This window comes from Leucopleurus acutus (genome assembly GCF_964270905.1).
Source record: "Leucopleurus acutus genome assembly, chromosome: 11".
NCBI lineage: Eukaryota > Metazoa > Chordata > Mammalia > Artiodactyla > Delphinidae > Leucopleurus > Leucopleurus acutus.
In genome coordinates, this window is record NC_139152.1 from 100,778,340 (window position 1) to 100,805,561 (window position 27,222).

The 27,222-nt window shown below is 50.3% G+C and overlaps 1 protein-coding gene across 1 annotated transcript in view; it reads left to right on the forward strand.

Moving 5' to 3' along the window:
* Nucleotides 1–1,666: 1,666 nt before the first annotated feature.
* The window catches only part of TBC1D22A (TBC1 domain family member 22A), a 314,915-nt gene continuing 289,359 nt past the window's right edge, over nucleotides 1,667–27,222 (forward strand). Inside the window, exon 1 of the mRNA XM_082851042.1 lies at nucleotides 1,667–1,840. Within this exon, the coding sequence (XP_082707168.1) occupies nucleotides 1,779–1,840 (62 nt within the window). The 5' untranslated portion in view covers nucleotides 1,667–1,778. The remainder of the gene's footprint in view (nucleotides 1,841–27,222) is intronic.

Sequence of the window (27,222 nt, forward strand, 5' to 3'; positions counted from 1 at the left end):
TTCTGCTGCAACCCCACTCACTGATTCTTGCAAGAAGCTAACCTGAGCTGGGGAAAATCCCCTGTCAGCAGGGCATCCCTGAGGCTGTCAGGAGCTGATCGCTGAGGAAGGCCTCTGGGGAGGCCCCCGGGCCGTATACTGGGAAGAGATCCCTGGGGCCTTCCTGAGCCCCACTAGCCAAGGATCCCGGAGGCTTCCTGAGGCTATGTCCAGGAAGGGGTCCCTAAGGATCCACTGAGGCTTTATCAGGACATCTCTGGAGATTCACTGAGGTCATGAAAGGACAGGATGCCGGGACAGTTCCTCAGGCTGTGCAGCATCGTAGCCCTGAGTGTCTACTGAGGGTCTGTCAGCAGGGGATTCCCCAAGGACCCACTGCAATCACCTCAGGGAGATTCTGTGGCTGTGACAGAAGGGGATCCCTGGAGACCTCCCATGGTTGTCATCCGTTTAACAAACGCTTACTGTGTTAGCTGTAGAAGCAGAAGGCACAGGTCTCACCCGCCCAGCAGTATCCTGCAGTACCCTACGGGCTCCGTGGGAAGAAAGACAGGCAGTAAATGTTCCAGGGCAGGGACAAGGGCTGTGGGAAGCCTCTGCTACTACAAGACAGGATAGAAAACTCAGGGTTGCAAGGGATCTGAGAGAGCCACGCACTCTGCTCTGAGGGCCGGGGGTGGCCTTTACTGAGGCGCTGGTTGGCATACGACTGAGATAATACACGTAAAGTACCTAGCACAATACCCTGCGTACAGCAAGTACTACATCAGTGTTACTTATCATAAGTGAGGAGGCACGGAAAACTTTAATCAGAAAATATCATCAAGAACTGGCACGCGTCTGTCAAGCGGCTCCCCAAAGCCGCACTGCGCTCCCTTTTGAAATGCCGGTCCCTGACCTCTCGGGTTAGGTCTACCGCCGACAGAAATATAATGCAGCCACATACGTAACTTCTAATTTTCTGGTAGCTACTTTGAAAAAAAGGAATGTGAAAATAATTTTAGCAATACATTTATTGAATCCAATACACAAAATATTTTACTTCAACATGTACTCAACATAAAAATCAGCGTCGCCATTCCTTCTTTGGTACTGAAGTCCTGGGTGTATTTTACCTGCACGTTTCAAGCGCCGACAGCCGCCCGCGGCCAAGGCTCCGGTGGGGGAATCTTCACGCTTCAGCCGAAGCCTGCCAACCTCCTCCTTCCCCGACCCACCTGCCCCCTCCCCGGACCCCACCACCCGTGCCCCTCACAAGCCCGGACCACTTCCTCATGGTTCTCACCCGGCTGCACTGACTGCAGCGGTAAGTCAGCCACTTGGTATTTACCGATCCCTAGCAAGTGCGGGCGACAGACACCTCCTCGACCACCACCGCAGCGGGGTGCTTTCGGTCTCCGCGTCGCCTCGCCCTCGGGTTAGGACCACTGTCCTGCCGCTTCGCGCAGTAGGAGAACCCTGGGCCGGACACCAGGCCTAAGAAGAGTGCAGTTAGAAGGACGACCCGGCAGCTGCGCTTCCTCCGCGGCACCGCCCCTTAGACGCCTTTTAGTGACGTCAGGCTCCCCCGCGTCCATCACGCGCGCCTGGGTCGGAGGCGGGACTTCCGGGTGCGCGGAGATACAACTTCCGGAGGGAGGCGGAAGAGCCTCTCGGCTCTACTCTCTGGAATCCCGGGATCAGTGAGGGGGCCACCCGGGGTACAGGAAAGGGCCGCCGGGGCGGGTTGGCCGCCCTCTGGGTGTCGGGGCTGCGGGTCTGAGGGATGAGGAGAGGCCATGGCCAGCGACGGGGCCAGGAAGCAGTTCTGGAAGCGCAGCAACAGCAAGGTCCCGGGCAGGTGGGTGTGACGGAGACCCGGGTCGGGGTCAGAGGTCAGAGGACAGGTGGGCGCTTCGGCCCGCTGGGCTGCGGTGGAGTCGGGGTCTGGGGAGGGGTGACCTGGGCTCTGAGGAGACTGCTCGGGGTGTCTTGGGGGTCGGATCGTGGGGTCTGGGAGGTGACAGTGGCTGCACGTAGGAGCGAGGCCAGAAAGGAGGAGGAGCTGCCGGCAGGCTTGTCCCGAGACCGGCAGGCTCTCTTCTGCGAAACTCCTCGGCCCCCTGGGGAAGCTGCAAGGAACCCACTCTTCTCCAGCCGCGAGGAGTTGGTGGAGTGAGGAAAGTGGCCGGGGCAGTCTGCGTCCGCTGGCGAGCTCGGTTTCTGCAGGGGGCGTGGTGGTTTTGACCCATTTGATTGGCGTTCTCGTTCTCTCCTGGGTTGCTGCTTTTGCCCTGGGCGAGGAAGAATACTTGAGGCTCCCTGTGGATTTCCATGTTCCCACTTTCTGGCTTCAAAGCCAACTCCTGTCTTGAGTCAGCAGCAGGAAGCAAATTTTTTTTTTTTTTTTTTTTTTTTTAGTTAAGTGCCTGCAGCGACCTGGGTGCAACCTGGAAGCTGTACAACTCCAAAGTCCTCCTCTGATTGATGTGTCACCCAGCACAGCCAGGGCCCTAGGAAACATGGGAGACAGGACGGGGAAAAACACCTAGGATAAAATCAGCTGCTGGTGAAAATAGATTAGAGACAAACAAACTACAAGATTTCTACACACTGTTCAGTTTGGAAACTAAAGTCTGAGATACTGCAACTTAAGAATTGTGGTCTTAACTCCAAGTAGAATCATTCATAAGCACAGTTTATTCGTAAGTGTTGCATAGTAAACACTATTGTTTGAGTGATAGAATTGTAAACTTTGGAATGCACTGTGTCGAGTCAGAAAGGTTTAATTTTCAGAATGGTCTGGGAGTTAGCAGTATGAGTTCCTGACTGTTCAGAAAAGCGACTTTGGAGGGGGTCACTGAAGTTGGCCAGGCACCCTATTTTACTCTGTAGGACTGTGGGTTTTTTTTTTCCTTTAAATAAATAAATTTATTTATATTTTATTTTCGGCTGTGTTGGGTTTTCGTTGCTGCACACAGCCTTTCTCTAGTTGCGGCGAGCGGGGGCTACTCTTCGTTGTGGTGTGTCGCTTCTCATTGCGGTGGCTTCTTTTGTTGTGGAGCACGGGCTCTAGGCATGTGGGCTTCAGGAGTTGTGGCACGTGGGCTCAGTAGTTGTGGCTCGTGGGCTCTAGAGCGCAGGCTCAGTAGTTGTGGCCCACGGGTTTAGTTGCTCCTCGACATGTGGGCTCTTCTTGGACCAGGGCTTGAACCTGTGTCCCCAGCATTGGCAGGAGGATTCTTAGCCAGCCACTGTGCCACCAGGGAAGTCCTTAGGACTGTGCTTGACTGACGAACAATAAGAGGTTTCATCAAAACCAATGTCAGGGTCCAGGATGATGTGAAAATTCTGGAATAGCAGAGAATAGGAGGTCCTAGCAGTGACAGGAACACATGCTGTAGAACACAGACTGCAAGGAAAGGAGCCACGTGGCAGTAGAACTTTTGTGTGTTGCTTTTAGGTATTGAGATTTTGGTTCCTCCTCCGTCTAAATAGATTCTGATTCTTAACAACCAGCTGAGGTGTGAGAATACTCGAGCTCCTGTGTGTAGTTATAATGGTGAATAAACCTTTGGATTGATGACTGTGTCTCTTGGGTATTTGTCCTTGTATTGGGTTCAGTAGTGCCCCCCCCCCCCCAATTCAGGTCCTCGGACCCTGTGAATGTGACCATATTTGGAAATAGGGTATTTGCAGATGGAATCAAGTTAAAATGAGAAGTGAGGTCACACTGGATTAGAGTGAGCCCTAGTCCAGTGACTGGTGTCCTTATAAGAAGAGGGAAGTTTGCACAGAGAGAGACAGACACAGGGAAGATGGCATGTGAAGATGGAGACAGACTGGAGTGATGCCTTAACAGACCAAGGCAGGCTGAGGACTCCTGGCAGCCAGTAGAGCTAGGAGAGGCAGGGAAGGATCCTCTGCTAGAGCCTTCAGAGAGAGCATGGCCCTGCCCACACCTTGACTTTGGACTTGTAGCCTCCAGCTCTGTGACAGGATACGTTTCTGTTGTCTTAAGCTGCTAAGTTTGTGGTAATTTGTTGTGACAGCCACAGGAAAATACTACTGTCGTCAGCTTTCTTCTGTGAAATCCTGCATTCCCAAAGACAGCCTTGCTTTTCCTTGGACTCCGATACCGTGCTGTGCCTTAGGCCTTTTGAGAGTTGTTCCCGTGTGATAGTCCCAGACTTGGAGTGGAGTCTTGGAGGCCTCCTGGAGGCTGTCACTGCAGAGGGCAGGGCGAGGAGGAGAGGTCGGCTCGCCCGGGAAAGGCCTGCACAGCCACTTCGTGCCCCTCGCCTCCTGTGGCCTCATCTCTGGCAGTGCTGCCGTTTCAGGCGACAGGAGGAGTCGCAAAGGTGTGCCCGTTTCCCTGTCAGTAGATGACCTCCCTGTGGTGACCACCGGCCGCATACCTGGTCTTTACCTGCACAAGCTCGGTGCCGCAGTTCCCAGCTGGCTTCCAGCGGTCGTGCCAGCTCTTTTGAGTGGTTCCTGTGATTAACTTTTTTTGACTGTGGGCCTCAACCCAGAGAAACTCAAAGGAGGAAGAATACACCCACCACAGAATATGGAACTGGCAAAGGCTCTTTTGTATAGCGCAGTCCTTTAAAATTAGTAATTCCTTAGTAATAATTCCTATGACAGTAGCGGCTGCTATTCACCGAGCACTTACTGTTTGCCAGGCGCTATTCTTGGCGCTCTGCAAATGTTCGTGTCTCTGGTGTTTTAGAATTTACAAAGCACACTCTGACACTCGATGAGGTAGGCTGGTTTAAAGCCCCTTGGTTGTTTTCCCCGAAATGCCGTGCCGAGAAGCTTAAGTGCTTTTGCATGATGTCTAAGGCCCTTTATGACCTGAGCCCGCTCAACTCTTTAGCCCCATCTCCCGCCCCTCCCTGCTTTGAGCTTGGCCCCCACGGGTGCTGATGGACTTGTAGGATCCTCGCTGTACCTGCTGTGTGATGCCTCTGTCAGTTTCATGCTTTCATAGCTGTGGCCAGAATGTTCTTTTCCTCCCTTCCCTCTCCTTTGCCTGGCTTTTTATTTTTCTTATTTATTTATTGATTTTTTGGCCTCGCTGTGTGGCATGTGGGATCTTAGTTCCCTGACCAGGGATGGAACCCGTGCCCCTGCATTGTGAGTGCGGAGTCTCAACCACTGGACTTCCAGGGAAGTCCTTGCTGGGCTTATTTATTTTTTATTTTTTATTTTTTGCGGTACACGGGCCTCTCACTGCTGTGGCCTCTCCCGTTGCGGAGCGCAGGCTCCGGACGCGCAGGCCCAGCGGCCATGGCTCACGGGCCCAGCCGCTCCGCAGCATGTGGGATCCCCCCGGACCGGGGCACGAACCCGCGTCCCCTGCATCGGCAGGCGGACTCTTAACCACTGCGCCACCAGGGAAGCCCTGGGCTTACTTTTTAAAGATGTTCAAGAGCTCGCCTCCAGTGTACCTCCTGGTCAGGGCTGGCCTGTTTTCATGCAGTCTGGACTAAAGTACCCCGTTGTGCGTCACACCCAGTGTTGGAAAGCGCTTGTTTTCTTCACCAGACGGTGAGCTCTGCGTGTTTAGGGAGTGTGCCTTGCTCATCTTCGCATTGTTACTGCCAAATCAGTAAGTGGTGGTTGATCCAAACTGTTTTCCAGATTAACCTGGAGAGACTGATTTGGCCAAGGCTCACAGCGCACGAGGTGGTCTTGCTGGTAGATCCCCCTATTCTGTGCACACCCTGGTCCTTAGATTATATGTTTGGTTGATTTGTATGGTTGATTATATGTTTGGTTGATTTGTTTGGTTGATTATATGTTTGGTTGGTTTGTTGAAGCTTTCTTAGAAGCTTCTTCTCTGGATGAGGCAGGATGTGTGATATGGTGGAAAGACGTCTGACTGGAAATTGGGTGGTCCAGGTTTTAGCCATCGTTTTCTGTTAATCTCTCTGTGACCTTCACCTTCCTCATACTGCCCCCAGGGCCATCAGTTTCTGCACTAACCTAGGGAGTTGCATTAGACCTAAGTGGTTGTGACCTACAGGAGGATATTTGCTTGGCCTAACCCTGTTCTCTTAGATGAGAAGGAGGGAAGCCTCTTGGACCAGTTTTGAGAGTCTGATCATTTACTTATTCAGCAAATATTTATTTAACCCAGATTATGTGCCAGTAATGGTTCCAGGTGCTAGAGATGCATCAGTGAACAAAACAGACCAAAATCTGTGCTCTCACAGAGCTAACAGCGGAGTGGGAGAGGCAGAGGATAACTAAGTTAGGTTGTGCCTCACGGGTTGTGGGATCTTAGCCCCCGACCAGGGATCAGACCAGGGCCCTTGGCAGTGAAAGCGCTGAGTCCTAACCACTGGACCACCAGGGAATCCCCCGAGAAAAGCTAAGTAGAGAGTTAACTGTCAGAAGGTGATGACTGCTATCAACACAGAGCAGGGAAGCGGGATAGATCTTTCGGGGGCAGGTGCCGTGGGGATAGTGTCATGGATGATAAGGTGACCAGGTAAGCTCTAACAGAGCAGGTGACATTTGAGCAAGATTTGCAGCAGGTGAGGGAACAGGCTTCCTGGGTGGCCGGGATAGAGTCGTCCAGGCAGAGGGGTGAGCTCGTGCAAAGGCCCTGGTTCGGGGGCAATGCTGGTGTGTCCGAGGAGAAGCCCAGGGGGGCCGGCGTGACCACTGCTGGGGGGGGGAGAGGCTTGTGGGGCACGAGGCCTGAAAAGTGGGAGTGGTGGGCCTCATGGTCCCAGGAGAGACAGGGACTCCCAGTGTCTTCTTCCGAGTGAAGGGGGGGGGCTTTGGAGGATTGTGGCAGCGGCAGGCCCTGCCTTTGGCTTAGCAGGATTCCTTTGGCTGCCCTGTTGTAGGTAGACTGGGGGGCCTAGAGGGCCAGGGCAGCAGCAGGGAGACCAGTTAGGAGGCTTTGCGAACATCCAGGTGAGAGGCGGTGGTGTTGGTAAGAATCGGGAAGCTGATGATAATCAGAAAAGGCTCGGCCTCTGGCTCTCTGGGCCTGTTCCTTTGTGGGCCGTTGACTCGCTTGGCTCCCACGGGGCTGTGGCTTTCCACGGTTGCACTTGGCATTCCTGCTACACTTAACTTGAAATGCCAAGACGAAATCACAGCACACTGGGTGTGAGAACACAGGCAGCCTTTCAGCGTGGACCCGACGCTTGCTATTTTAGCACGGCTCTGCCTGCCAGTGTGCTCTGCTGACAGCAGGGTAGGCGGGCCGCCGGGGCATGTGAAGGGTGACATGTGTACGTGCGGTGGCAGCAAGAAAGGCCGCGACTGAATATGCAGGGCCATGGGTGCTCGGGTAGACATGGAGCAGAAGACCGCTCACAGTGTCCTGGCCCTGGCAGCTTTCAGCACACAGCTGCCACAGCCACGAGGCGGCCCTTAGCAAGTGGGACACTCAGCTCAGCTGTCGTCTCCACAGGCCACCGTCAGTCGTCAGCTGCAGGAGAGGAGTGTGGCGGGGGACAGTTCATTCAGAAAATACTGGCGCACCTTCAGTGCGCCAGGTACTGCAGGGAATGCTGAGCAGAGGCGTGGGCCTCGGGGTCCTCAGGCCGAAGGAGACGATGAACACCTGGTACACAAGCAGTCTGTAGGCTCCCACGGCCGCAGCCTGGTGATGGGGGCAGGACACCGGAGCCCCGCATCCGTAGAATGCCACGTTCCCCCCCACCGCCCCGAGGAGGTCTCGCCTAGGATGGGACCTGGGGCTGGAGCAGGGGCCAGCCTGCCACGCAGAGGTGCGGGTCGGGGTCGGGGTCGGAGCTCTCCGCAGGGAGACCCCAAGGAGGAAGTGAGGAGGGGTGCGCGGGGTCCAGAGCACGCAGGGCGTCCAGGCCCTGGAGAAGAATTGGGTCTTGTTCCCGAGAGCCATGAGGAAGCACTTTATTCTGCTCCTCCGCCTCGAAGAGAGGGTGAGAGGAAGTGGGCACGGGAAGTGGGGACCAGGGCAGCGGCGGTGGGCGGGGGGGAGTGGACAGGTTCAGGGCCCGAGCTGCGGTGGGCCTCAAAGGGGTCACTGACGGGCAGGGTGTTGGGGATTGAGGTGACCCCCAGGGTTCTGGCCTGAGGGGTGGGGGCCCCTCAAGATGCCCACGTCCTCATCCTCAGAGCTTGTGACGTGTCAGTCCCACGGCAAAGGGGAATCACTTTGCAGATGGAGTTAAGGTTGCCCGTCAGCTGCCCCTGAGATGGAGAGGTTGCCGTGGATTATCCGCGGGGCCCAGCGCGGTCACATCAGCTCTTAAAAGTGTCAGAGGTTGGACATAGGTGGCTCCATCCGATCTGCGGTTGCTGGCTTTGAAGATGGAGGAAGGGCCCCGAGCCAGGGCACGTGGTGGCCTCTAGGAGCGGGGAGCAGCCTGTGCTTTTGTTCAGCAGGAAGACGGGGACCTTGGTTCCGCACCTGCTAGAAACTGACTTCTGTCAGCGACCCGGATGAGCAGGAAATGGATTCTCCCCAGGACTGCCTCCAGAATGGATGCAGCGGGCCGACCCCTGGACTTTAGCCTGGGAGACCCATGCCGGACCTCTGACCTGCAGAGTGTTAAGATGATGGGTGGGAATGTTCGAAGGCAGTAAGTCTGTTACAGTGGCTGCAGGAAAGCAGAGCCCTGCGGGGTCGGTGGAGGGCAGGGAAGTGTGCCCGAGGGACGTCGGCTGGGGAAGGGGTCCTGCACTTGAACGTGGGCCGGTACCTCGGCCAGTCTTCACGGGTGGGCTGGGCCCTCACTGGTGACCTCTGCAAAGCGTGTTTAGTCGGAGGGGTCTTCTCTGTTCCGTGTCCTCTCGGGTCCAGGGGCCAAGTGGAGGCCCCGCCTTTCTCTCCTGAGAAATTCTGAGCTGCTGCCCCACCTGCTCTCCTGTCTTGTGTTTTTATAGATCTGCCTTGTCTTCTTGCTGGTGCTTCTGGAGTGGATGTTTGGAGTGTCTCTTTATTCCTAGTTTTCCCTGTCACGAGGAGCCCAGGAGTCTGTGCTCTGGCAGTGACTTTGTGTTTTGTGGGGCGGGGGGGGGCGGTCCCGTCTGGTTGCCACCCATGAGTGGAGATGGTCTTGCTGTGCTGAGCACTGTGGAAGCACCGGAGGGTGGGGTTTGGCTAAATACATAGTTTGTTTTACTTGTTTGCTTTCCAGTGGTCATGTTTCATGTTATGAAACACCTTTTATTTTGTCTGGAAACATTTTGAAAAAATAAACTTAAAATGAAATAATTTTTTCCCCCTCTTAAATGTTTATCTAATGTTGCAAATCTGGACTCTTTGGGTTAATTTTAGATGAGGACAAAAATGACTTAAAAAAAAATCCCTGATGATTTTGGATTTGTTCTGTTTTTTTAAAATTTTGTAAAATGAGAGCTGGAGGAGGTGTTTCACTCCCCTGAGTACTGTGAAGGCGAGATCAGAGGTTGGGGGTGGAAATGAACAGAACAGGCGCCGGGAGCCCTCGCCTCCGTTTTTCTGTTCCCACTGGAGTGGCCCTGCCTGGCCCACGTACAGCTAGGACAAGGGCAGCGGCACAGCACGGTGACCCGGGGGCCAGGGCGTGACACCAGCCCCTGCCTGGCCTTCTCCGGAAGCTCCACCATCTTGCCACTCCTGGGCTTAGCCGCTCCTCAGTGGAACACGTGCAGTGTGAAGACCGGCCCCTGCGGACCCTCTGGGTGCAGCGGGGGTCCCGGCCTTGGAAGGGCTGGGCTGCACGTGGGGGATGCCTCCGTGCTCGGCCCTGGGAGTGCAGACACGACCGACCGCCTGGTTCTCCCTCTGGAGGATTCCACGGAGAGTGGCTGTGAACCACATCCGTGGGCAGGTGTTGGCTCTGCGCCCCAGGCGGGAGGTGGAGCCGCGGATGGAGATGGTGCTGGCCTTGTAGTGACACCTCGTACCTGCGCCTGCTTATTGAGCACCTCCCTTGTTTCAGGCTCTTGACACACAGGTTCGGGCCAGCAGCAGCGGGAATGCTGAGGGGTCCTTTCCAGACTTTACAGGCTGCAACTGAGCTGGTGGTGGGCCTGGCCTGGGGCTGGGGGTGGGACCCGGTTCCTCACACACTGACTTCCTCTTTCCCGGTTCTCCAGGGGTGAGAGGGGCAGCTTCTGGGTTCACCCAGACGTTCCCCCCCTCACAGAGAGAGGCAGAGGGTCAGGAGGCCCAGAGGGGACGGGGCAGCCTGGGTTCTTTCCATTTCTGGGCTCCGTGCTGCAGGGGACTTCTGTTTTGAGTGTCCCTGTTCCTTCTGTTCCCTCATTCTGATGCTGTTTCCTCTTTGGGGGGATTCACGTGGAAATCCCAGCCTGAGCGCAGAAGGTGGCAAAGGCGCATGTAGCTGTCGGTGAGTTTAGCTGCTTAGAACAGTTACGGATTCTCTTACTGGGGTTATGAGGGCTCAGGACTGAAGCTGCTCTTAGTGTTACTAGCGGAGCTGGGCAGGGGGCCCTCGCCCCTCTGCTGCTCTCTGCCCGCGGCCCCTCGGTGAGCAGTGAGCGAGCTGGCTTTGAACTCAAGCATGTTGGCAGAGGGCAGAGCCCTTTCTCTACGCCGCCCTGTGCATTTCTGGGCTCCTGACCGCATGAATGCTCTGTTCCCCGTGGTCCATCCTCCCGGGGTCTGGAGTTCACTGGCACTGCCAGAGTGTTCCGGCCCGGGCATGGCCCGCCGTCTTCCTTCTCACCCGGGCTGCACACTCGAGCTTGGCCCGTGCTGCGGGGGCCAGACCGTGACACGGTTCTCAGATGTGCCCCGGGCCGCTCTCGCCCTGCTCCCTCACACAGCTCGCTGCAGGGTTTGCCATGAGCCTTCTTTCCGTGAGCGTTTCTACTAGCCTCAAGGGCAGAATGCTCTTGCTGGTGCCCAGGCTCACACGCAGCGAGACAAACGATGTTCAGTGCCTGTGATCCTAGGCCGAAAGCCCTCTGCAGGGTCCGGGCTTGTCAGAGGGCGTGGGCACGGTGTGCGTGGAGAGGCTGGGCGGAGGACTGGGTCTTAGAGAGGGGAGGGGTCCTTCGGCGTCACGGGACCTTGGAGGCGGGAGGCAGCCCCTAGGGGGCGCTCCGCACCTGCTTCTCTTGTCAGGTGCGCGTGTTTGCAGGTGGCGAGGCCAGCCGGTTGGGTGGGAAGCAGAAGGGGTCTGGCCTTGCCATTACAGAATTCAGGAGGAAGAGAGCGCGGGAGACCTCCCGGCCCCCCAGTATTCACCGCACTGTCTGCCTCCCGCCGTCTAGGGCGTGGGGATTGTCTTACCGGGCCAGTTACCGTCCTGGGGTGGCTAGTGCTACGGGTTAGTCTCAGACCCGGGCTGCCGCCTCCTGCACCCCATTTTGATTCCTTTAGAATTACTCCCTAGCTTGGGTTAGTTTCCTGTGCCAAAGCCAGTCATGGAGCCATTACAGCACTTTATGTCCCAGCCACATGTGGGCTCATCAACCACCACGACTGTAAGTCGCTCTGACAGGGCCGGGCAGGCGTGGGACGCTGGGGGCTCCTCAGAGGGCGTTGCCTAGTTACGCCCACTTATGAGGGGATGTGCTCTAGTCTTTGGAACTCCTTCAGGTTTAAAATGCTTAATCATTCAAGTATTCGTGTAGTAAAGAAGGGAGCACTGAACTAATGAGAACCTACTGTATAGCACAGGGAACTCTACTCAGTGCTTTGTGGTGACCTAAATGGGAAGGAAATCCAAAAAAGAGTGGAGATATATATATATGTATACGTATAACGGATTCACTTTGCTGTACAGCAGAAACTAATACAACATTGTAAAGCAACTATATGCCAATAAAAATTTAAAAAAAAAGGGAGCGCTGAATGTAGCAACAAGTATCTTGGGTTTTGGGATCGCTGTTCTTGGAGATTAAGTCACGGGAGGAGTGAGTGAAGGGGTCAGGAGGAGAGGGACGCTGGGGACAGCAGGTGGGTTTCAGGTGTCACAGGAGAGAGCCAGGAGGCTGCCAGGGGCTGCACGAGGCGGGGCGCGCCTGTTGTGTTGTACCTGCGTGACTGCAGAGGGTCACGTCCTGTCTGGGGAAGTGGGGGTGAGGCATGGCAGTGGGGGCAAAGCTGATTTTTGCAATGGGCCCGTTTAATGTGAGGTGGTGAGATGGCCGAGAGCCAGCAGCAGCTCAGCCTGGAGGCTGCTGTTTGAGTGTTTACTGGAGGTGGCCAGTAACGTCAGGAGAGCACAGTTTCGCGTGAACTGGGAAGCGAAAACTGGTGGAGCACTGGGCTTCGGGACGCACGGAGGAGTCTGAGGGGCGTCTAGATAGGCTGGCAGGAGCTGGGAGAGAGGAGAGGGCTCAGTGCGGTGAGCCTGGAGGTGACGTCGACAGGAGAGGGACTGGGGGGAGAAGCAGCAAGGCAGGGAGAGGTGGGGAAATGGGACCCATGACTCCCACTGCAGGGCTGGCAGGGTTGTACTTTTCCATGTTAATTTCAAAAGACTCCTCCCCCCATTCATACATTGTGCTTTTATGACGGTGTAATTGACGTATTATATTACTTTCAGGTGTGCAACCTAAGGATTCGCTCTATGTATCTATTGCAAAATGATTACAGGAAGTCTAGTTAAGGTCCATCCCCACACAGTTACATGCTTGTTCCTTGTGATGAGAACTTGTAAGATTATAAGCAACCTTCTCATCTGCAGTGCAGTGTTACTAACTTCAGTCACCATGCTGTGCGTTACATCCCCAGGACTTACTTATCTTGTAAGTGGAAGCGTGTGCCTGTGGACCCCTTCACCCATTTCGCACCCTGCCCCACCTCTGGCAGCCACCAGTCTGTTCTCTGGGTCTGTGAGCTCACACGTTGCTTTTTTCTTTTAACTGAAGTAGAGTTGATTTACAGTATTATATTCCACACATTGCTTTTTTCATGTGAGGGGTAAGTTTATTGTCAACATCCTCACTTCTGAGACCTGTCTGAAGAGCCATCCGTGAGCAGCGTGCTGATTGGGTCAGTAAGTGCCCGTCTCCACTGGCTCCTGGGCCCCCAAGGAGTGTGACTGGAGACGAACTCCAGGCCCTCTTACAGGGAGCTCGTGGCCCGGTGGGGAGAGCTCAGTAGGTGGCTGAGAGCTTGCGGGACGGGGCGAGCGTCACTGCCAGGTGGCGTAGCGTGGGTGTTGACGGTGGGACAGCCCGGGAGCCCCTCTGCTCAGGGTCCTGTAGGGCCACGTGTGTCTGCACTTGACTCTGTGGGCGGGACCATTTCAGATGATGCCATGGGCGGGAGGAATGGTGGAACTGTTTACCCTCGTAATGATGGCGTTTCATACATTTTCCTCCAGAGTCCTCTAAAGTTAATTTCCTTGGAAAACTTACCCTTCTGAACGTATTTTATAAATCTGGGGAGCATCACTGTGGTTAGAACACGCCTAATGGTAAATCAGTTGCTGACTGAGTTCATCTTTCAGAAAACTACTGGAGACATTTGAGTGATGACTGTGCTTGGAGAGGTTGGTGGGCTGTAAACTGAGATACTACATGATTTGCCTGTTTGCTTCGCGTGTCTGAAATACAGGGAGGCAGGTAATCGTAAAGATGGCCGTGTAAGTTTTCATTTATTTTATGATGCTCAGGGCCCCGCAGCTTGGGTGTATTTCTGTTAATTTTATCTCCTCTCGCTCTTTGCCGTTTCATTCATTGTTATTTTCACTCACTGCTCTTTAACCTTTAGTGGAAAAAAAAGCTCTTCTGGTGTTGTCCCATAGTTTTGTTTCAGAGCCAGGGCCTTGGTGTAGGCGGTCCAAGTTCAGACCAGAAAGAAGTTCTCCGGGATACACAGGAGAGAATCACCTTATTGTCAAACCCAGAGGCCTTGCCACATTGGGCTCTCCTTCCTCCTGCCTTCCTGGCTTCTGCTCTGTAACTTAGGCTCATTCCCTCCTTTCTCCCCCCACTTCAGTGCCTACCTGTACCCTAATGACTCTCCACCACGGCGGGAGCAGCATCCCTGGCATCTTCGCAGCGCCAGTGTCGGACCGGGCCTGGAGCAGGTGCTCAGCCAGGGTGTGTCGAGTGACTCTAGTGCGGCAGCCTCGGGGTCGTCTGTGACTGGCTAAGATGTCACTGATTCGTGGTGCTCTGGGTGAAGGCTATGCCCCAGAGCTTGGCTGTCCACAAGTAGGCCCTCAGACAGTCTTTGACTCTGAGTTTTTAAAAAGCTTTCCTGGGGGGCTTCCCTGGTGGCACAGTGGCTAAGAATCCACCTGCCAATGCAGGGGACACGGGTTCGAGCCCTGGTCCGGGAAGATCCCACATGCCGCGGAGCAACTAAGCCCGTGCGCCACAACTACTGAGTCTGTGCTCTAGAGCCCGTGAGCCACAACTACTGAGCCTGTGTGCCACAACTGTTGAAGCCCGCGCGCCTAGAGCCCATGCTCTGCAACAAGAGAAGCCACGCAATGAGAAGCCTGTGCACCACAAGGAAGAGTAGCGCCCGTTCACCGCAACTAGAGAAACCCCGCACACAGCAACGAAGACACAACGCAGCCAAATATAAATTAAAAAAAAAAAAAAAAAAAAAGCATTCCTGGGGACTTCCCTGGTGGTCCAGTGATTATCCACTGCAGGAGGCATGGGTTTGATCCCTGGTTGGGGAAGTAAGATCCCGCGTGCCGCGTGGCACGACCAAACCCAAAAAGCTTTCCTGACTGGTGTTGTAAAGGCAGCCTGGATAGAACCCTGAAGAGATGGCGTTGGTCCCCGGGGCCCATCTCTCTCTTTTGGGCGTCCCTGCATCTGCCCAGTGTCTCCAGCCTGTCTTCATGTTGGGGCCCCGTCCTCTAGGAGCGCTCTTCCCGGTTCTCTCTTTAAACCTTAGCTTTGCCCATTCTTTTGTCATCTTTCTTTCCCTTACCAATGGGGGCGTTTTCTGTGCCTTCTGCAGAAGAGGTGACCTTTATAGGAACTCAGGGCTCTCGTGGGAGGCGCTTCTAGTTGGGGGCCGCTTCGGGGCACACTGTGGGCGTCTCTCTGCCTTCCTTCCTGACCCGTCCTGTGCTGTCCTTTGTCTGGACCCAACCCTCTCACCGAGCTGGGAGCCTCTGTTACATCGCAGTGTTGGAGCCTGTGATGCCTTGTTAGTTCTCAGTCACTCTTCTTCCATCTGACAGTCCTTCCCGGCTGCTCAGGCATGTGGTCATCAGGATATATACCAGTTGGACCCAGAGGACACGGCTCATGGTCCCCGCCTTGCCTACTGGTAACAAATTAGTCTTTCTTTTTTTTTTTTTTTTTTGCGGTACGTGGGCCTCTCACTGCTGTGGCCTCTCCCGCTGCGGGGCACAGGCTCTGGATGCGCAGGCTCAGCGGCCATGGCTCACGGGCCCAGCCGCTCCGTGGCATGTGGGATCTTCCCGGACCGGGGCACAAACCCGTGTCCCCTGCATCAGCAGGCGGACCCTCAACCACTGCGCCACCAGGGAAGCCCAAATTAGTCTTTCTTAAGTTTCATTTTCTTATTTTGGAGGATGATAAAAATTTCCGTCTTTTCCACATGAAGTATACTGAAATGTTCTGTGACGGTAGCAGTGCAGACTCTGTCATCCAGGGCGGGAGGGGTGGACTTGGACCTGTTTAAAGGTTCATCGAGTGATGTTGGTCATCTGGGCGACGGGTGCTGAAGGCGTGCTTTTACATCCTGAGCCTTCCCCTCAGGCGCACCTGCTCCCCGGCACCTGGGCCAGGAGGGACTGGTCTGGTCCTTCCCCATCCTCACTTCTCCCTAGCTCGCCCTCCCTCCCTCCCTCCCTCTCTCCCTCCCTCTTTCCTTCCTTCCTTCCTTCCTTCCTTCCTTCCTTCCTTCCTTCCTAACACCTTTGTAGAGATATCATTTATGTAACATACATTTCACGCACGTAAAGTGTACAATTCAGTGCTTTTAGTGTGTTCACCCAGCTGTACCACCATCACCACAGAGAGAGGCCCAGAACTCATCAGCAGTGATTCCCCTTCCCTCGTCCCAGCCCCTGACAACTGCTGACGTACCTTTCGTTTCTATAGATCTGCCTGTTCTGGATGTGTCATGTAAATTGAATTATATGTGTGCTCCTTTGTGACTAGCTTCTTTGACTGACTGTGACGTTTTCAAGGGTCACCCATGTTGGAGCATCTCTTTTTATGACCTAATAATGAGTATTCCATCGTATGGATAGGCACATTTGATTTATCCATTCATCAGTTGATGGACATTTGGACTCTTTCCACATTTTGGCTGTTATGAATAATACAGTACAAGTTTTTTGTGTAGACATGTTTCCATTTCTCTTGGGTGTGTACCTAGAAGCGGAATCGCAGGGTCATGTGGTCAATGTTGGACCTTTTGAAGACCTGCCAGGCTGTTGTCCAGAGCGGCTGCACCTATTTTCACTCCCATCCACAGCGTGTGAGGGTTTCAGTTTCTCTGCATCCTCGCCAACACATATTATCTTTAAATTTTTGCCCCCCTCCTGGCTGTGAAGTGGTGCCTAATTGTGATTTTTTTCTTTTTTTTTTAAATTTTTTGGTCACGGCTTGCGGCATGCAGGATCTTAGTTCTTGACCAGGGATCGAACCCCTGCCCCCTGCAGTGGAAGTGCAGAGTCTTAACCACTGGACTGCCAGGGAAGTCCCTCTAGTTGTGATTTTGATTTGCATTTCTGTGGTGGCTAATGACGGTGAGCCTTCTTTTTGAAAGATTTCTGTGTACAGTGTAGGAAGAATGGGGTCGGAGGAGACTTAGAGAAACGTGTCTTCGAGGAGCGCTCCAGGCACTGCATTCCCTGACCCTCTGAATGGCTGTACCTGCAAACACCTCCCCTCTCAGAGCCAGAGCCATCTGTTTGAAACACTAGAACACAGACTTTCAGGAAGGCATACAGATGAATACAGGGAATGTAGACCACGTCCACAGTTGATGCTGTTGTGTTCTTTTCCTGGGCCCAGCTCTTTACTCTCACTTCCCCTGATCGTCACAGTTCTGAATTTTGCGGTTACCCCGCATGCAGTAGGATTTTTGACCACTCATGTATGTACCCAAAAATGATAGATTGTCTCATTTTTGCATTTAAAAAACTTCCTGTAAGTGGTGGTGTCGTACTGTGTGTATTCAACGTTTCACTATTATGTTAATGAACTTTCCCCATCTTGAATCTGGTGGCTGAAGTTCCTTCCTGTTTGCTGTGGTTGGTATTCCGTTATACGCATATGTTCTAGTTTGTTTATTCATTATTCAGTTGATAATGGACATCTAGATTTTTCTTAACATTTTTTCTCTTTGTGGTATTATGAACATCGCTGAACCTGTCTCCTTGTGTACCTGTGTAACTGTTTTTCCAGGGTGTGTAGCTGGCAGTGGAACTATGTCACGTGGATCTGCTTTTTAGAAGGAATCGTTAGGGTTCAGTGAATTACTGTAGTGTTTTAAAGCGGTACAATTTCTAAAAAAGTTTATTGGTTAATATATTTTTTAAGGAAAGATTTCATTATTTGAAAGGAGGTATGTGTATTAGTTGCCACTTATTCTTTAAAAAGGGCTTTAGTTGAAGCCTGTTTTCCTCTTTCCCTGTGCAAAACCGAATAAAAATGTAATTTTAATAAGATAAAATGAGGTTCCTTTTAGTCTGAGCTTGAACTTGGTTGGAACATTTTCTGCTCAGTAAACACAAGTGGTTTGCCCATGAAGAATTAATGCGTTTCCTGCTGTCCTGGGAGGGCAAGGCCTGCAGTATGTGATAATGCTGCAGACTTTGGTGAAAATGACATGCAAATGGTGGGTTGTAGACCAGACCGCCTGCTGGTTTGGAGCCGTATTGAATACATTTGCGCATAATGGAAGACTGCAGTTGTTCGAGGAAAGATAGATTGATAGTATTGGTAAATACTGTCTGTAGGTCACTGCAGTACTCACACTGCTATTATATGGTTATCTCATTTCATACACATTCTTATTTCCATTTCCGGGATGAGGAAGGTAAAGCTCGGAACAATTACTTGGTTAACGCTCTTATTGGAACTTGAACCCAGGCCTTTGGATTCTTAAAACTGGAAACGTTCTACCAAGGTCAGGGAGGCATCCATGGAAATTTCAGGAAAGGGACCACGACAGATGGGTGGTGCTTGACCTAAGCAGGCTGATACTTTTTTTTTTTGGCGAAAAAAAAGGAAAAAAGAAAAGAAAGCTCCTGGGTGTCACTGGGAAGTCTTGAAGGCTGCAGCCTGAGTCCCTCATGTGTCTAGCAGTTGGGTGCAGGCCGTCAGCCGGGACCCCCGCCAGCGCTGTTAGTTGTGGTGCCCACACATACGGGCCCTCCATGTGGCTGGTGTGGGCTTCCTCACAGCATGGTGGTCAGGAGAACCAAGTGGAAGCTGTATTGCCTTTTAAAAAACTTACATCTTTATTGAGATTCACATATCATAATTCACCTATTTTAATTCACATACGCCACCATTCACTCATTTAAAGTGTAAAATTCAATGATATTGTATTCAAAAAGTTGTATAACTCTCACCACAGTCAATTTTAGAACATGTTTATCATCTCAGAAAGAAACCCTGTACTCATTAGTGGTCACTCTGGCTTCCCACCCCACACCCCGGGAAACCACTAATCTTTGTGTCTCTATAGTATGATTTGTCCATTAGAGACATTTCATATAATGGAGTCATATGATAATGTGGGGATTTTTTGGTGACTGGCTTCCTGTACTCAGCATAATGTTTTCAGGGTCCTTTGTGTTGTAGCATGTATCAGCATTTCATTTTATAGCTGAGTAATCTTCCATTTTATGGGTATATCACAGTTTGTTCACCTATCCATCTAGGGTGCAACTTTTTTCTTCGCATGTGGTTATCTAGTTGTCCCAGCACCATCTGTGGAAAGACAGTTCTTTCTCCAGTGAAGGGTCTTGGCACCATTAAAAAAAAAAAAATCAATTGACTGTAAATGGGAGGAGTCTGCACTCTCAGTTCTATTCCACTGATCTCTATGTTTATCCTTATGCCGGCACCATACTGACTTGATTACTGAATCTTTTAGTAGGTTTTGAAATCTGGAGGAGTGAGTCCTCCAACTTCGTTCTTTTTCAAGAGTGTTTTAACCTGGTCATTCTGGGTCTCTTGAGTTTCCATGTGAATTTCAGGGTCATCTTACCAATTTCTAGGCAGAAGCTGCCTGGTATTTTGATAGGGATGCATTGAGTCTGTAGTGAATTTAGAGAGTGCTGTAGGCTTAACAATATTACGTCTTTTAATACAACATGGGTATTTTTCCATTGATTTAGGTTTTCTTTAAATTCTTTCAATAGTAGTTTTTAGTTTTCAGAGTATAAGTTTTATACATCTTTTGTTAATCTGTTCCTAAACTTTTCATTCTTTTTGATGTTATAATAAGTGGAGTTGTTTTTTTAATTTCGTTTTTGGATTGTTCATTGCAAATGTATAGAAATACAATTAATATTTGTATGTTCGTCTTGTATGTTGAGGCCTTGCTGAATTTGTTGTTTAGTTTCACTACTTTTTTAGTGAATTCTTTAGTATTTTCTGTATATAAGATTATATTATCTTGTTAGTTTTACTTCTTTGTTTCTAATCTGGATGCCTTTTATTCTCATTCTTGCCTAGTTGCCCTAAGACCTCCAGTACAATATTGAACAGAAGTGGGGAGAGTGGACATCCTTGTCTTGTTCCTGACCTTAGGGGGAAAACATTCAGTCATTCGCCTTAGGTGTGATGTTAGATATGGGTTTTTTGTAGATGTCTTTTATCAGGATGAGGACATTTCCTTCTATTACTAGTTTGTTGAACATCTTTATCATGAAGGGGTGTTGGGTTTTGTCAGGTGCTTTTTCTGTGACTATTGAAATCATTGTGTGGCTTTGTCCTTTTTCCTATTGGGATTTTCAGGTTTTAAGCCAGCCTTGCACTCCTTGGATAAATCCTGCTTGGTCATCATGTACAATCCTTTTTTAATGTTGTTGGATTTGGTTTGCTAGTATTTTGTTGAGGAGTTTTGTGCGTTTACTTATAGGAGATACCGGTCTGCAGCTTTTTTTTTTTTTTTTGGCCGCACAGCTGCGGGATCCTAGTTCCCTGACCAGGGATTCCCTGTAGTTTTCTTTTGTGATGTACTTGTCTGCTTTTGGTATCAGGGTAATTCTGGCCTCAGAATGAGTTGGGAAGTGGATGGGCTCCTGCTTTTCTCCCCTTTACCAGAACAGCTCTGCTTCTGCCTGTCCTGTGTTTTTCTGTAAACATTCTTTTGAAAAGTTGGTTTACTGCTAAAACACCCCCCTTCACACACAAAATGAAACCTCACAGGACAACAAAACTGGAGCTACATGTGTTAACACTGACACACAAAAAAACCATCTTGAGAGAAAATAAAGCTGCAAAAAGATATATAAAGATGTGTATATTATAAAATAATCTTAACTTAATCTTTACAAACATGCAGAATAATATCATAGGTTGCCTAGAGATGCACAAGTCTGCAGTAAAGGTATAAACACTTGTGTGAGAATTTTAAGTGTCAGATTCAGGTTGCTAGTGACCTCATAGGACAGTAGAATTGGGGAGGGTTTCAAATCTATTGTATGACAAAATGATAGGGTTTTTGTTTTTCCGGCCATGCAGCGAGGCTTGCAGGGGCTTAGTTCCCAGACCAGGGATCGAACCTGGACCCCACAGCAAAAGCACCAAGCCCTAACCAGGGACCGCCAGGCAAGCCCCCAAATGATAGGGTTTTGGATGGAGCTAAAGTGACGCTGTGGTGTTTGTGTGGGTATTTATGTTCTAGGTGCTATTAAGCTGGCCTTGCAACCTGCTAGCTGGGTGTGACCTTGGGCAGGCCACCTAAGCTTTCTGTCCCTCAGTTTCTCCATCTGTACGGTGGGGATAGCCATCTGCCTGCTGGGTCGTGAGGATAAGAGGAACAGACATGCTGAGTTTGGAATGATGCTGAATCTGTTCACACGGCTGTTATGCTCTGTGTTTTATCGTCTGCTGTATCTCATGCTGAAGAGCAAACAGGAGTCTGGAGCAGACTCGGAGGCTGTTGGGAAAGGCTGAAGCTGAGCGGTTGGCGCACAGTGGGGTGGGCGTGGTGTTGTCCCTCCCCCTTCCTGTGTGTTTCTTGCCTTTGGCAGAAGCTCCTCCTCCAGGGCCCCTCCAGGCCAGACGTGACCTCCCTGTGGGCCTTGCCCACCGCAGAGGTGTCCTCGCGGGGCAAGTGGAGGGTCACTGCCTTGCTTTCGGATCACGGCAAAGACAGGCCTCTTGAGAGCCCCTCCCGTCCTCTGTGGAGTGAGGGTTGGACTGGGGTCCTCAGGCCCCTCTGCACTCTGGTGTCCCAGGACCTCGAGGCAAGGTCTGCCCTGGCACTCGCCTTCTGCGCTCTCTAGTGACAGGCCACCAGCTGTGGCTTTCATTTCCCAACCGTTTCACCCTCTCCCGCGCTGTCAGGGTCTTATCGTGTTGTTCTCTTTGCTTGGAGCGTTCTGTCTACCTCCCTCTTCCTCTTCTTTTCATAGGTCTCAGTTTAAGGAATTTTTCCTCGAGGAACCTTCCTTTTCTGTAAGACTGGCTTTATGTACCCTTGTGGCGTGTTATTGTAGGAATTCTCATGGAGCATTGTAATGCTGGTTCGTTTTCTGCTATTATAAGTAAACTGCAAGGTCCTTAAGAGTTTGGACTATAGTGTGCTCATCTGTGCCTGCCCAGCACCCGTCATAATGCCCATCACAAAGTGGCATTGTCAAATGTTTGTTAAATTTTGCCGAGAAGTTTTAGGATGTAAAAAAGAGCATTTTACCTGATTTAAATATTGTGCTGCAGGCACAGGAATGGAAAACTGAATAGAAACTGCATAGGAAACTGCAAAAATGACCTATATATAATAATTTAATGTATTATTAAAGATGATATCCTCAAACCAGTGGGGGAAAGGGTAGGTTGTTTAATAAATTGGAATAGGTTACTTTTTAAAGAAGTTTCCTACTAAGTAGTATATAGCGAAATAAAATAAATTCTAGGCAACTGAAAACACGGGGGTAAAAAATGAAACCACAGAAATATGAAACACACTCATATTTATGCAGTCTTAGGTGTTATGGACTGAATGTTTGTGTGCCCCCAAATTTGTATGTTGAGATCCTAGCCCCCAACGTGATGGTGTTAGGAAGTGGGGCCTTTGGGAGGTGATTATGTCATGAGGGTGGAACCCTCGTGAATGAGGTTAGTGTCCTAACAAGAGAGACCCCAGAGGGCTCTTTCACCCATTCTGCCATGTGAGGATATAGGCAGAAGATGTCTGTCTGCACACCGGGAAGGGAGTTCTCCCCAGACACTGAAAGTGCAGATGCCTTGATCTTGGACTTCCCAGCCTGCACGGCCGTGAGACTTTGATTATAAGCTGCTTAGTGCATGGTATTTTTTATTATAGCACCCTGAATGGACTAGGGCAGTAGGGGGTGGGCTTTTCCAAGTATAGTCCTCAAAGCAGAACCCTCCGTAAAGGATAAAAGTGTGATGACTTAACATAAACCTTTAAGCCTCCCGCATACCAGGAAAACAGATTTGCTACCTGTATTAGTTTTCCATTGCTGCTGAAACAAATTACCACAAACCTCCTGGCTAATAACACGTATTTATTATCTTACAGTTCTGGAGGTCAGAAGTCTGCACACAGGTCTCACTGGGCTAAAACCAAGGTGTCGGCAGGGCTTTCTGGAGTCTCTAGGGGAGAAACCATCTCCTTAGCTCACTAGCTTCTCAAGGCTGCCTTGACTATGGCCCCCTTTCTGCATCCTCAAAGCCAGCTGTGCAGCCTCGCTCTGAGCCTTCCTCCATGGTCATGAGCTGCCCCCAGACCACAGCCGGGGAGGTTTTCCACTTAAGGACTTGTGATTAGATTGAACCCACCTGAATAACGCAGTATGCTCTCCCAAGTTGTGTGCCCTTAGTCACATCTAAAAAGCCCCCTCTGCTGTGTTGTTACCGAGTCTAAGCTGGTACTGCCCGCTGCACAACAGGCCAGTAATCGAGAGAAAAGTTGTTGGGACAGGGAGTAGCGACTTTATTCAGAAAGCCAGCAGACCAAGAGGATGGTGGGCTCGTGCCCCAAAGAGCCAGCTTGCCTGAGTTAGAACTCAGGCTCCTTTTATACGAAAAGGGGAGAGGGTAAAGTGAAACACTTCCTGGTTCCCGTCAGCCCCCAGAGAGGATGTGTTCATTTCTTCCTCCCTGCAGTCCTTCACAGGTGGGCCTGGGCAGGAGGTTTCCTGTGAGCTAAACAGAGGTATTTTAGCTTAACGCTCATTACCTGGGAGGCAGGGTTCCCAGAGATGGGCCACTATGTGTAATTTAAGCTTACAGGCAACATCCCTTTAGTGATGGACTTGTGATAGAATATAAAAAGGTTCTTGTGTATTACTGTTCCCCACTGTCAGCATCCATTCAGCGGTCTTGTGGGGAAAGGAATGAAGACCATTCTGCTGAACGGAAGTGATGAATATCCCTTAGAATTTTTAGTTAGTCCTTTTTATCTACAACTAGTTGAACCCGACGAAACCTCTTAGCACTCTGTTGTCTAGATCCTCCCGCCTGGGCACACACCTGCAAGGCCTGCCATACAGTATTCTAAAGGGGCTTAATTTAAGCCTGCTTCTGGGAGCCACTGATCTGTAGCAGCGCAACCGGCAAGGCCTTATCCCAAGTTCAGTGTCTCGCGACATGTTCTAGCGACGTTCCTTTTTAATGTATGATTCATTTTCTTGCTTTTTCCTGTTGATTATGGTCTCCAGGATGAATGTAGTTTTAATGCCGTCATCCAGATCAGGGGATAATTTCCCTACAGAGGGCTTTACCCACATCAGAGATCTTCTGTCCAGGTGGCATATGTTTCCACGCATCCTGAAAGAGCGTCCACACAAACACTACCAGCTTGTCTGAAATTTCTTGCAGTTTAAGGCATTTGCGGAGAGTCTGTCTTTCAGTCCTCGGTGGGGCAGGTTCCTCTGTGTTGAGTCCCTATCTGGGAGGTCTGACAGCAGGCTCTGGGTTATTTTTAAAGACCTTGGGGGAAAGAGCTCTGTCTCCTTTTCTGGGATTTTCATGAGCTCCATCTGTAGGCGTAAGGCGTGTTCTGGGGGAATTCCCTGGCGGTCCAGGGGTTAGGACTGCGCTTCCACTGCCGCGGGCCCGGATTTGATCCCTTGTTGGAGAACTAAGATCCCACGAGCTATGCGCTGCGGCAAAAAAAAAAAAAAAAAAAAAAAAAAAAAATGTGTGTTCTGGACTCTGATGTCAAGGCGTTTTGGTGAAAAACTTCAGGGTGAGGTCTGTCAGAAAGACAACCAGCTCACTTCCCACTGTCGGTTTTCCCCGGGGCTCCTGTGGGGAGTTAGGCGCCTCAAGTCCAAGGAGCCCCTGGGCCTCTTCCGAGCGTCCCTGTCTTTCTACCGGGCGAGGGGCTCCTGCTCTGACTGTTTTCTGTTTTCCAGCGTTCCTCGTCCTCACAGCGCGCTGTTCTTTCCCCAGTGAGGGCTCACCCCTCCTTCCGGGAATCCAGCGCCACTGCCAGAGAAGTGGCGTGTCGTCTTGCGTCTTCTTTCTTCTGTCGTTGTTCCCTGTTGAATACTTTAAAAGCAACATCTACCAATCGAGGAGGGTTCATTCCAAATTCACCACCTCATTTCTGCAACTTTGTCCTGATATCTGAAGCGCTTTGCTCCAAAATGTAAAATTTACCATTCTGATATTTCCAGGGACCTTAGGATCTGCATTAGTATGACGCCTGTAGCCCTGATAAATCCTCTCCAGAAATTCAGAGGGCTTCATTTGTTTTGCTGAGTTTCTTGAATGTTGTTCGAACTCTTTAGCTTTGGTTTCCCTTTCAGAGCCCTGCCGAAATGGGGCCTTCCTCCCTCACTGGGGTCCCCCTTGGCTCGGCTGTGGTGGGCTTCAGGTGCAGAGGATCCTTCCTGTACCCAGTTAAAGAAGTCTGAGAAACCCAGCCAGCTGGTCATTTGCATTTAGTCCCCCTATGAGATAATGGCATAGGGGAAATAGTCATGATGTCCCGGAAGTGGCTCCTGGCCCAAATTGGGTGCCCTGTCGGGTCTTAGATGGCGATACCAGACCGAGTCCCTGTGCCCCAGAAGCTAACACAGGCTTTTCTAATTGATCCCAGAAGGAGGGGAGGTCCTGAGCCCCAGTGTCGGGAACGGGAGGTAGTGGACGGGGTGGATATATTGGCAGAACGGCCAGAGTGGCTGGGACGCCAGCTCAGCCAGAGGAGTGAAGGTTTGAAGCCGTGTGTGCTCGTTCTCATTCCCTTCCTTATTTTCCCTGATAACAGTACCAATGCTTGCACAGAAAGGATTCCGTCATTCTTCCCTGCTTTTTTCCACAAAACAGCTATAGAGTCGCTCAAGAGCCACTTAAAACCATAGATAGCAATTGATCATCTAACCATTAAAAGGATGCCTTTTTGCTTTGGCATCAACCAACTGGGATTGCAGTGCAGTTGAACAAAAACCTGATTACTGCTGTGGCAAACAATTTAAGATAATTTCTATAATTATGACTGTTATCTCTACCAGGATATACCAGAATTTTAGGAGTTCCGTATAGTTTCTAGAATATATTCATTTACCCATGTGATACGATCTAAGAAGTTTATCGTCACTCGTCTGACAGTGCCTCTCCTGCAATTCAACACACCACATAAGCTCAATGAGTTTAATATTCCTCTCTCTGAGACGGACAGAAAACAAGTAATTTGAGGTGTTCCAGGGACCCTCCGGAAAATCCAAAAGTTAGCCAGAGGTCAAATGAACCCCACTTAGAACTTGATTTTTGGGAAGTTTGTCAAAAATGTCAAAGCGTTTTAAACCAGTGATAATAAAAGATCTCAATGGCAAATACAGATCACTTAAACTCATTCTTTTACCAAAAGCAGTTCAATATTCTAAGAAAACTTTGTCCTCTTAGAGAACCAAATTCAGGTCTTGTACCACTTTACCTCTGAGATTTTAATTAAGTTCAATCTTATCTTAGAACTTAGTTTAGTTTTGAGTTACAGAAATCTGGAGAGACTATTCCAGACAGACATTCCCAGAACATTATTCCTGCAGAGTTTACCCAAAACTCTGTACTTCATTTACCTCTATCTTACTTACTTGAAAGCTTCGTCACACTGTTATTTTTCTTGCTGACAAACTTTATAACAGGGATAGGGTCTTATTTGATTTCTAGTAAACCCAGGTACAATGAAAGTATTCTACTTAGTGGTGATGACTCTAAAGTCATATCTGTATCAAACCAACAGGCTTAAGCTAACCTTAACACCAGATGTTAATACTGAGTATTTCCTAGATCACGTGAACCTGAAACTCATTCTGGCCAGTTTCTTTTATATTTGAATATTTATAAGCACTTAATTTCCTTTAAGCCAATTAAATAGAGCTCTTTTACGGATTAATTTTGGCAGTGCCACACATCTATAAAACATGTGCAAACACAAACACAGGGACCTCATAGTTCCCATTCGAAAATTTTAGCCGTGAGTCAGGCACAAGAATGTAAAACCCATGAGTTATAGAAGAGGCTGGGCTCAAACTGGGTTTCGGGCAGATCAAGGCCGCCTGTCTACTATAGCTGAACCCTCTTTGCTAGTATTTATGGAAAAGACACTTCTGTTTGTTTGTAGCTTTTGGTGATTTTAGGAACCAAGTGGAACCTTTCTCTTTTTCCTCGAATGTCCCACTCTTGGACAAGGACGGGTTTTTTTTCCTGTTCCTTTCCTCCATTTAATATCAGTAAAAGTTTTAAGTATCACAAAACTGATTTGGCTGTTAGTGGAGAAACAGTACCAAACAAAATGAAACAAAAAAACCAAAAGAACAAACAAAATCCTAAATAAACCCTCAAGTTTGGTCGTGGGGTTTTACATATACCAAGGACACAGGAGACCATAAACGGCGTAATAAACACAGCAAGAGTAGCAGTACAGGGTGCACAGGGTCCCAAGAGAACCCTTTCTAACCCCCCTGTGGAGATCCTAACAGGTACTGTGGCCACACGTTGTTACAATATCATCTTCCACTCACCCATGCTTCAGAGCTGTATTCAGATCCCTTATCCAAAATGCACCTCAGAGGACTTTCTTTGGGGATAGTTGAGACATTACTCCCTTTTCAAGACAAAACGCAAAGGGCACACACCAGTGCTAGCACCCAAAGAAACCAA